This window comes from Populus nigra, chromosome 8, assembly GCF_951802175.1.
Source record: "Populus nigra chromosome 8, ddPopNigr1.1, whole genome shotgun sequence".
In the NCBI taxonomy this organism is placed as follows: Eukaryota; Viridiplantae; Streptophyta; class Magnoliopsida; order Malpighiales; family Salicaceae; genus Populus; species Populus nigra.
The window spans coordinates 21,594,464-21,605,417 of record NC_084859.1 but is presented as its reverse complement, the minus strand read 5'-3'; the positions used below and the strand labels follow the sequence as shown (position 1 = coordinate 21,605,417).

The window sequence follows — 10,954 nt, the reverse complement described above, 5'->3', positions numbered from 1 at the left end:
TTTTTGCATGATCCTCTAATATCAGATACAGTAATAATGCAGGAGCATCATCTTCTTCTTGGAATGGAGATTTTGGTGGCAAGACCTGTTATGGAATATGTCTTGCCCACTGGTTATGTGACCTGTGCTTCATTTTATGGAAGCCTGGCTTCATCAAAATCACAAACTGACATCACTAGATACCACTGAGAAAACTCATCTAACTTCTCCTCTTTTTCAGCTGGTTCAGGTTCTGCTTATGCTGGGACTGTCCATGGTGATATGGTGGTAAGGAGCTTGGACTTTGATATATTTTTATATAACTAGTGAAAGTGATGAAATTGGAATTGAGAAAACAGGGACTCGTGCTCTACTTCATTCTGTTCTCGTCTAATCATGCCTTACCCTGTCCAATGCACCACAAGCACACTAATAATATCATTCAACAAACAAGTAAATATACTGTCTAGCAAGCTCTCCAAGTTTGCTCGCTCCCTATATAATTTTTTCACAAAGACTCTGTAAGTTTTCTCGTATACAATGCAATATGGTGTTTCCAACACCACGAAATTGATGTTCAAAACAATAAAATTAAAGAAGGGCATGATTGTAGTCATGAAAATGAAAATTCTTGTAAATGAAGTGAGCCAACCATCTTGAAGCTGCAAAACACAGGATTGCCATTAATACAAGCGAAGTTCTCGCGGCTGCTGACATTGCATGCTGCTTGGTTGCTGCAACAGCACCGATTGAACCAAAGGAGATCACCTGCAGCGCAACCTCAAGTGCATTAAGACTCTTGTATGCAAGGCTGCAGCTGCTGCAATTCACTACATGTGACCTGTACCTGCAAGAATCCATTGCCAATAGCTTCATATGAATTATGAAGCTAAAAATAACTAAGATGAACTTTGAGTCTAAACTTTTCGGGTTGTGCATAAGTTACCTGTCCATTAGTTGTTCTTTCGGAGGAGTTGGAGGGAGTGCTCCGCTGAACTTGCCTCCCCAGTTAATCTGACCACCTGAGTACGTCTTTAACCACCTTCTGAAAGCAACAACTTGAGCATCTGACTTTGTTGGCACAAAACAGGCCTTTTGCCAGTTGGTAGGGCCAGCTTCCATTATCCTACGCTCCTGCGAAAAACAGCAGCACAAAACAGGCCATTAGGAACCAGTTGTTCTGATTCTCCAGAACAGAACTTCACTAGATATCCGCCATACCATGATGGTTTCGCATTAGGATTGTGATATTGAGACTATACTTTTACTTTTATGGTAATGGTGTTACCTCTAAGTGGAGAAGATACAAATCGGAATCTAGAATCCGATTTTGCGACAAATGAAACACCCATCTTGGCATAATCCGGTCCATCCACACTCCAAAATTTCTTGGGAATGTGTATATTAATCTGCTCTTACCAGGACCAACTGGAACACAGAAAAAAAGAAGCAGCCCTCTTCTCTGTGGTTCATTACCTTTCTTCGGCGGCAGACTGAAAGCAGATTTATATACACAAGGTGCCATAAAATTAGTAATTCCACCAAATCTGCTGGCATGAAAACCTTCTTTATCTAACTTGTTTATGGTTATATCAATCGGCGCGCCACCTTCTCTATCGAGCTTGACTGTGAAAGAAAAGAAAATATATGGTGTTAATCAGATATACTAACCGTTTATACAAGGCAATATGAGCACAATGTAGCAGTAGTTCTTATCTGTTCTTAGCTGGTGGACCTGGCAGCAGCTTAAAATGTGCATATGGAACATGAGCTGGGTCTACTAGATTTTCAATCAAGATTTCATACCTGAAAATGATAACTTGGCTTACCTTAAAAAATCCGAGGACAATTCGTTAAGAACTACTGAATAGAACTTTAATCTTTCCTCATAATCATGAATGCTAGATGGAGATATAATTTGGAGAAGAATATATTCCACAGATTTCACCAAAAAAAGAATATATTCAACACGAGCATTAGAAAGGGTCCCAAGTTCAGCTGAGAAAGGAGGAAAATGTAAGAAGAAATCTACACATGGCAAGAGAAAATCAAGCGTACCCAAAAGGAAATTCTCTGTTTCCCATTGTTTTGATATACGATGGGTCATCCAACTCTGCAATGTAAGGGGGCTTCTTACTGGAAAGGATATCTTTGTATTCAGGACTAGAATTTGGCCAAAACCAAACAATGTCATTCTGCACAGTAGTTGGATATGCAGCTACACAAGCTTTCTTGAATGTGTGAACCTGGATAAGTAATGGCTTGGAAACGTCAGATATATCAGCTTCTGCTCAATGAACAACAAACGAAATTTCCAAATTATTATGTTCTTCGACTTTTCTTACAAGTCAAGAATGAAATCATCAATCACATAATCCAACAGCTGTGATTCACGAGTACTCAAGAATCTATTATAAAAGCAGCAGTCTCAAAGTTTAGAGGGTCAAAAATAAAATGAAAGCTACTAAGAAGTACATATTAACAGATATGGTCAAACAAGAGAGCCAGCCATGGATGAAGCCAAAGGGCTGCAGCCAAGTGATTTAAGACAGCCTTTCAGTTAGGATGAGAGTGCTCATTTATGAACTTTTCAAGTCCAGAATAAGAAGTATCCAGGCATGCCACACCAGTCACAAGTTCATCACATGGAGGAAGTAATGAAAAATGCTCCCTTGACTTCCTAGGTTTAAAGCTTGAAGCAGCGCTTAGAGGAATTTATTAAATTCCTTTGAATGTATCAACTTGATATGGGGAATGCGCCCTTAAGATCGTCCATGAAGGGACTTATTCATGGTTGACGCGCAAACTAGCATGAGAATACTTCTTGTTGTCGAAAAAAATAACAACTAAAGATACTGTAAGGGGTGCCTGAGGAAAAGAACACTTTCTAGGTTCATATCTTCGTTTTCTTTTCTTCTCAACAAAAAAGCAAGAAAAAGAATCTTATCATTCAAATTATGAGGATTCAGTACCGGAGGACCATCTGGGGGTGCCTGAGGAATAAGTTTGCAATCACCAGAGCCATTGAAACACCAGCCATGGTACACACACTGCAACCTCCCCCACTGATCAATTCTTCCTTCAGACAATGGTGCCAATCTATGAGGACAAGTATCATCAAAGACCTTCCATTCATTCTCATTCCTGTCCCACCACACCACTAAATCAAGTCCCATCACCTTCTTTGCATGTGGCACTCTCTTATCCAAGTCACAAACCGGCATTACTGGATACCATTGTGCATACCAATCAAACGTCTCTTGCTGGCTATCGGTTTCAAGTGCTGGCTCGGTTGGGTCTAAGGTATCGGTTGAAACAGATGAGGACAAGGTAGTAAGGATCTTGGAGCTTGACTTGTTTCTGTCATATGATTGAACAATTGAACTGGGTACTGAACTGAACTGAAAATGCAAGAACTGGGATTTGCGGAGTACTTGAGCTGGTGTTGCTGGAATGTGAGGTGAAGGGACAAAGGAAGCATTGAGAGCTTCCATTTCTGCTTGTGTATGTGAGTGAGGTCTTTACTGCATAATTATCTGTAAGCACTTTACATTTTGAATGGATTAGAGATTTTTTGTGGTTTAGACACAAAACAACTTATGATCTGCACCATTTTGTGTGGTTGTGAAACACTTCCTTTTTTGTGGTGGTGTGGCACTTGCTTTGCCTTCTGTGTGTGTTTTTTGCATCTGTTTTTTTACCTTTCTTATTTTTCTACCGTGGCCCTGATTTTTGACTATCATGCTTTTTAAGGATTCTCATTTCATTAGCTACGAACTTTTATCTATAGCCTTTGTCTAAAATTATCCTACAAATAAATTTATTTATGAATTTATTTTTATTTTTCCAACCAAATATGTTTTTATTCATTCCAAATATCTTTTCTATTTTAAAACACTAACCAAACATTATCGTATTTATCATTAACCCTCTTTAATCAACCTAAATTGTTGTTCAAATCCATGCAAGAAACTACAAAATTTAAGTCATATTACTTCATTATCACTAATAATAGTAGAAACTTCAAATAAGATCCTTACAGAAACTTGTCACTCACAAGCCCAAATCCCAATTTCCCACAAGAAACTAACACTGCTCCTCACAAGAAAGCTGGGGTTCTTGCATACAGAACTGCTAATGCCTCACAGAAAGTCTATCCAGCTGCCACAACTTATGAGCACATACGAGATCAGGAGAATCAAGCCATATTTCCAATACACCTTAGTGTAAAGCATGCTTGTAGTCATGGTAGTGGAAGTTCTTGTAGATGAAGTGAGCCAACCATTTTGAACCTGCAAAGCATAATACTGCCACTGCTACCATTACCTTGACATTCTGCTTAGTTGCAGTAGCAATCCCAATTGAAGCTAGAGAAGCAACCTGCAGAACGACCTCTAGTGCATTGAAACGATTATATGCAGCACTGCAACTGCGACAGCTTACAACATGAGACCAGTACCTGAAAAATCAGTTAGAAGTTTAGGAAACATTAAGAAAGTTCCCCACACTGAAATCTTGAATGCTCGTCTTTAATTGTAACAGTCATTACCTGTCCATCAGCTCTTCTCTTGGAGGAGTTGGGGGAAGAGCCCCGCTGTACTTTCCTCTCCAATCAACTTGACCGCCGGCATACTTCTTTAACCATCTTCGGAAACCAACCACAAAGGCATCTGATTTTGTTGGCACAAAGCATGCCTTTTGCCAGTTTGCAAGGCCAATATCCATTATCTTGCGCTCCTGCGAAGAAAATTCTGGGGTCAGTTAATGCTTGTGGAGTCCAAGATCCAACATTGTATGATAAATGGGTACTCCATGCAGCATAAATGTCAACCGAACAGGTTCTTTCCTATCAAATAAATTTCCATAGAGGTGCTGGATGAAATAGATTTGAAATATACCGTTGTTCCAAAGAAAGGCAAACCATAGGAATTTAGATTTCTGTTGATCCTGCAGGATGGATACCCCATTGGCAACCCATTAACTATCCACTTTGACATCTATTGACCTTTCTAAAGGGTTATCGTTCAGTTATTTCTTACAGATATAATAGGGTATTATAATAACTGAAGCTTTAATAAATCAGCTCACTGCATGCTGTAGAGAAGAACGCTTTGATAAACAGAAAAATTACCTCCAAATGAAGGAGATACAGATCTGAATCCACAACTATGTTTACTCCCAAATGAGTCAAGAACCGGGGAAAAACTTTGAAAAACCAAATTCCAAAGTTTTGTGGGAAGACCCATATTAATCTGCTTCTCCCTGGACTAACTGGAATGCAAAAAAAGACTAGGACAGCTTTCTGTTGCCTGGAAGGTGGCTGCACCAAGAAGTTTTTTATGAAATAAGAAGACAACAACAAGAGAAGTAACAAGCCTAAAATAACTTTGACTTGTGATTCTAGTACAAGCAGTGTCATTCTTGTTAAAGTAAACTACATAGTAGGCTTCTGTGACTATGGGTGATTATGCAGACAAATTCGCAGATGATCTAAAACCGGCCCGGCAAGCAATCGAATATTTAGACATGGAAACATGTGGCCTTGTCATGTGTTCCTATAAATGGCATGCTAACTATGATACCATTTCGTGTCTCTTATCATGTAAATGCTTACCTTTTCTGTTCCATCTGATGATACAATTCCTTCACCTTTGTCAACCACAGGACTACTGTATGCATAAGAGACACAGGGTGCGATAAATTTATTAGTACCATACTGATCCTGATCTCCAAGGAAACCATCTATGCCTAGCTTCTTGACACTCAATTCAACTGGGCAGCCCCCTTCTCTATCAGCCTTAACTGCAGGGAAAGTTTTAGTTTGAATCATATGAACTACATAAACAAAGAGAATGGAACACGATGCCTTAAAATACCTTTCGGTGGTCGAGTTCTGATAATTCCATAATGTGCATAGGTAACATGAGCAGGATCCATCAGGTTTTCAATCAAGATTTCATATCTGAAAGTAGTTTACAAAAGTAAAGCAAAATCATCAACGTTTTATCTTACATCAAATATTCTCCTTCCAGAGCAGGAAAGCATATTAAAAACTCTAACAAACATTACATGGAAGGTAATTCTTATCGGTATTACATCTGTAGGACCCAGATTTTCAACCAAACTCAATATCAGAGTCATTCCAAACCCAACATAAATTAATCTAAATATATAGAAAATATCATAAGAAAATTGTTTTTCTTTTTTCTAATTCTTGTGGCTGTCGTAATTTTAATTTTTTATCTTGAATTTTGAGTTCAAGAAAAGTGAAAATAACAAGTAAGTAGTTTCCTCTCATGTTACTTTTAATTATGATTTTTTATGGAAAAATTAAAGAAGAGATTAAGGTTTATAAGAATTTAAAGTTTATGTTGTTAAGATTAATTCATGATTATTGTAGGTTTAAAGTTAAGTGATTGATTTTGGGTGTGTTGTTAAAAATAAAAATTTGTAAATTGATTTGTTATACATTAAGAAATTCATTTCAACTTTGCTGAAAAATCCGGAAAGAATGACCTTGAGTTTGAAGATGATGAAATTTTATTTTGGTCTTTAATTTATGAAGATTATAGTTTAGTTCCTAAACTTTTAAAAATTATAATTTAAACCCTAAATGTATTTTGAGAATCTTAGCGGTATTATCATGAGGTTAGGATGATGAATCTCAATTTGATAATTGATTTGGAATATTTTCAGTTTGGTCCCTCAAATTTAGAAATTTACATTTTAGTCCTTGGACTTTAAAAAATTACAGTTCGGTCTTTCTGGCCATGATTGAGGATGGTTTATGAGTGAAATTTCAGTATGGTTATGTATTTACAGTTTGGTCCTCCAATTTTGGTAAAATTATGTTTTGGTCCCTATTTTTAGAAAATTATCATTTTAGTCCCTAAACTTAGGAGACTAAACCTGGTTTTCTGCTATGTATTGGAATCATTTATTTGGGTTGTTTTTTAGTATATTCTGTATATTTGTTGTAGATTCGCATAATAATACTCAATAGGATTTTCGGGTCTTTTATCTGATATTTCTTTTAGTTTATATTTTCTAGGTGAGTGAGATAATCTTTAATATGTATATAATATAAATAAATATGAATGTTGATTATATGATGAGTACGACTAGTTAATTTCTTGAATATTTATATTTATTGTTTAATTTTTTGAGTATTTATATATTCTTGAATTTGCACATGTATTTTGTTAAACTAAATTTTATTTAATATAATATATATTGCATTAATAATTAGCGTGAGGGTGTGTGCCTACTTAACTCCTTCACTGACGCGTCACCCATAGTCTAGCTTCGTCCTCCTTAAGCTTCGCTTCAATTCTTCGCTAACCTCCCCATCTTTCAGTGCTTCAAGGCCCTAGAATTCGCTGGACATCTCAGCGGTGGGATTGAATACCCGCATCCTTTATAGATTTCATCTTCGTTAAAAGAGCAATCTAGCTTTTTCAAGCAAAGGTAAGCTTGTTGACTCAATTAAAATGACCTTCGACCACACGGAGTTCTTCAATCTTTATAAAGTCAAGTCCATAAGATACCACAGCTTTTAGTTACTTCAATGAGTTCTCTTAACAAGTTTTCCCACACTCTGTCTCCCATTGGTATGGTGGGGAAGCCTTAGTTAGACATCTCAAGACTTTCAGAGGAAGAAGAGAAACTGGAGGTCACAATCCAGCGTTTGATTGCTAAAAAAAATAGTATCATTTTGAGTAGTATGCCTTCATATAGAACTTATCAGTAACTATATACTAATACAGAGTAATTAATTTATATGTATATAATATTATGTATATTTAGTTGGTAAGAGAGATATCAGTCTATGGCAACTAATCTTTTCATAATAGTCACTTTCGAATGTTATCTGGTCTCTGACATATATTTCATTATTTTATGATAATATACTTAGTATGTATATATGTAAATTAAGATAAATTGACTTACAAGATATATATATATATATATATATATATTAAATGTTATTTTCTCACTAAATTACCTTTTATTTTTAATATTATTTAATGAGGTTCTTAGTTTTTTTTAGTAGGTGAATTTGTTGAGTTTTCCTACTTATTCAATTTTAAATTATCATTTGATTTTATGAAATGCTGCTTGAATTTTATACAATTTTGTTTATAATATGCATGTTCTAAAGCTTAGCATAGATGAGATGTACTTGCAACACTTCTAAGTCATGATCCCATGATTCGGTTCTGTGACAATTTAATTATGCCCCAAAATCTACATGCCGAAACAGCAAACTAATGTAGCCACATTACATCAAGCCAAAAGGAAAATTATAGTTTTGAAATAAAAATGAGGAACACGTGAGACTTGCATACCCGTAAGGAATATCTCTACAACCAGTTAACTTGATAAAAGATGGATCATCCAATTCTGGGATGGTGGGAGGCTGCTTCTTGGTAATGATATCTTTGTACTGAGGATCGGAGTTTGGCCAAAACCAGACGATGTCATGATGCACTGTGCTTGGATAAACTGCTACACAAGCTTTCTTGAATGTGTGGACCTGCATCATGTGAAGAAGGATCCGATTGTATCCAAAATAATAAGACGAAGTTAAGCTTCAAAACGATAAATTAAGAAAACACATGAATGATGAAACTTGCTAACTAAAGTTGTATAGAATTTTGAGGACTGATTACTGGAGGACCATCTGGTGATGCTTGAGGGATGAATTTGCAGTCACCAGAACCATTGAAACACCAACCATGGTACACACACTGCAACCTTCCCCATTGATCAATTCTTCCTTCAGATAACGGAGCCAGCCTATGAGGACAAGCATCACCAAAGACTTTCCATGTATTCTCATTCCTATCCCACCACAGCACAATATCAAGACCCATCACCCTTTTTGCGTGCGGCACCCTCTTGTCCAAGTCACAAACTAGCATAATTGGATACCACTGTGCATACCAGTCAAACTTCTCTCCTTGAGAATCAACTTCAAGTTCTGGCTCAGGTGTTACTGTTGGAACAGAGGATGGTGATGATGATATGGTTGTGAAAAGCTTGGATTTTGATGATGTCTTCAGATGAATTCTTGAGAAAGACGAACTGTGTATTGGATTAAACTGAAAACTCATAAACTTGGGTTTGGAGAATTGGGTTTCGCTCACTAAACTCGGGATACAGACGTAGGGAGTTCTTACACCTACCATGGTTGCTTGTTTTCAGTGCTGAAGCTGGAGAGTGAGAAATGGTAATAGTCAAGAGAAGAGTATCAAATTTTCTTTTGGAGAAGTTGGAAGAGGTGCTCCACAAAACTTACCTCCAAAGATACCAATACTTGAATCAACCACTCTGATTGCTGTTTTTGTTGGCACTTGACCTTTTGGCAATTTGTAGGGTAGCACACTGATCCAGTTGGTTCATAAAAGCATGTGGTTGAAGGGTACGCACACTGCCATCGAATCTCTACCACCACGAAGAATTACAAACCACTTCAAATTGCGCTGCTTTTGACAAAAGAAACAGCTTTAAATTAATATTTTTAACATAATAATATCAAAAATAAATTAAAAAATATTATATTAATTTATTTATAAATAAAAAATATTAAAAAAAAAACATATATCATGCGTTTCTTTTAAATAGAGTCCTAAGCCAAAATACTATATGCAAGTAAATGGTGCACACTTAAGAAATCATGGTGGTTTGAAGCTCCGGTTAAATTATTTTTTTATTATTTAGATATATTGATATTAAAAATAAATTTTTAATATTGTTTTTAAAAATAAAAAGCTTTCTGTCTGCTTGATTTGAAAATTTGTATCTGGTTAGAGTGAACTTTCTGCCTATATATATATATATATATATATATATATATATATATATATATATATATATATATATATATATATATATATATATATATTGTTTTCCTAGTAGGTTTTCTATCGTAGGTGTTTAGTTTTCTACCTTAGGTGTTTAGTTTTCTACCTTAGGCTTTATATTTCAAAGGAGGTCACCTATCAATGTTGTCTCCTGTATATATTCACCAGTTTTCTTCTCTCTTTCTTTCTGGACTAGCAAAATAAGATAAAATATTTTTAAAATTAATATAGTTTAAAAAATTATTTTGAAAGTAGCACAATAATATTTAATTAATATGTGCATATAGATGTGTTGCATGTAATATATGCGCAGCTCAAATTTCTCTTCTCCAGCAGATTAATTCATCCTCTCGATAGTCAATATTCATATTTTATATAAAATAATCAATGGCTATGAAATTAAAAAATAATAATTCAATAGCCATAAAAAAAGATAACAAGGCAAGGAAGGAAAGAAAAAATAATAATAATGAAGAATGACGCGTCGCATAGACACTAAAGCTTCGATGATGATACTTACAATACAATCAGAACGATATTAATGAGACTAATTCCGTAGACACCATAGAAAGTCAACTTTAAAGCTAATGATGAAATGTCGGTAAATGACCATGTCGTTGTTTTTAGATGGAATTAATGTACAACTCACTACTAGCTTTGAAGTTTTTTTTTGTTGTTTATGGATTTACCGTATTGATTATATTTTTTTATAATACTAAGATTATAATCGTCGGAACTCTGGTGTATCTCCGATACATCTTTTTTTTTCTTTTCTCTCTTACTTTTTTTGTGTCATGTCATCTTTTTTTATGGCTTTTGAATTATTTTTGTCCATTTTATACCCATTGATTCTTTATAAAATATACATAGTGATTTTTTAGAGGATGAATTAATTTGTAGGAGAAGAGAAATTTGAGTTGTGCAGATGCTATATGCATAACATACCTATTAACTAATGTGTTAATTTAAGAATTTTTTTTTTAACTATATTAGTTCGTTTGTAAAATTTTTTACCTCACTATAGGGAAAAAAAAAACTCTCTTTTTAACCGCAGTCACAACATAAGTACCCAGCAATGTGCTAAAGTAGTTTATTCAGCTGCCCCAATT

General features: G+C 35.3%; 2 protein-coding genes across 3 annotated transcripts; both read right to left on the bottom strand.

Moving 5' to 3' along the window:
• Positions 1 to 393: 393 nt before the first annotated feature.
• On the bottom strand, positions 394 to 3,544 carry LOC133702364 (protochlorophyllide-dependent translocon component 52, chloroplastic-like). Its single transcript, XM_062126701.1, has 6 exons — positions 2,952 to 3,544; positions 2,038 to 2,225; positions 1,696 to 1,785; positions 1,268 to 1,607; positions 926 to 1,113; positions 394 to 826 (listed from the first exon to the last, which is right to left on the bottom strand). Exons 1-6 carry the CDS (start codon positions 3,471 to 3,473, stop codon positions 571 to 573), a joined length of 1,584 nt encoding a protein of 527 aa, XP_061982685.1. The 5' UTR covers positions 3,474 to 3,544; the 3' UTR covers positions 394 to 570.
• Positions 3,545 to 3,952: 408 nt separating this feature from the next.
• LOC133702229 (protochlorophyllide-dependent translocon component 52, chloroplastic-like) lies at positions 3,953 to 9,324 on the bottom strand. 2 transcript variants are annotated; one of them, XM_062126515.1, is made up of 7 exons: positions 8,652 to 9,322; positions 8,328 to 8,515; positions 5,856 to 5,941; positions 5,594 to 5,781; positions 5,111 to 5,299; positions 4,529 to 4,716; positions 3,953 to 4,438 (listed from the first exon to the last, which is right to left on the bottom strand). In XM_062126515.1, the coding sequence occupies exons 1-7, from the start codon at positions 9,168 to 9,170 to the stop codon at positions 4,201 to 4,203; spliced, it is 1,596 nt and encodes a 531-aa protein (XP_061982499.1). In that variant the 5' UTR covers positions 9,171 to 9,322; the 3' UTR covers positions 3,953 to 4,200. The 2 variants fall into 2 exon arrangements, with proteins under 2 accessions (XP_061982499.1, XP_061982500.1); XM_062126516.1 differs by lacking the exon at positions 5,111 to 5,299 and having other exon boundaries at positions 8,652 to 9,324.
• Between the last annotated feature and the right edge of the window lie 1,630 nt (positions 9,325 to 10,954).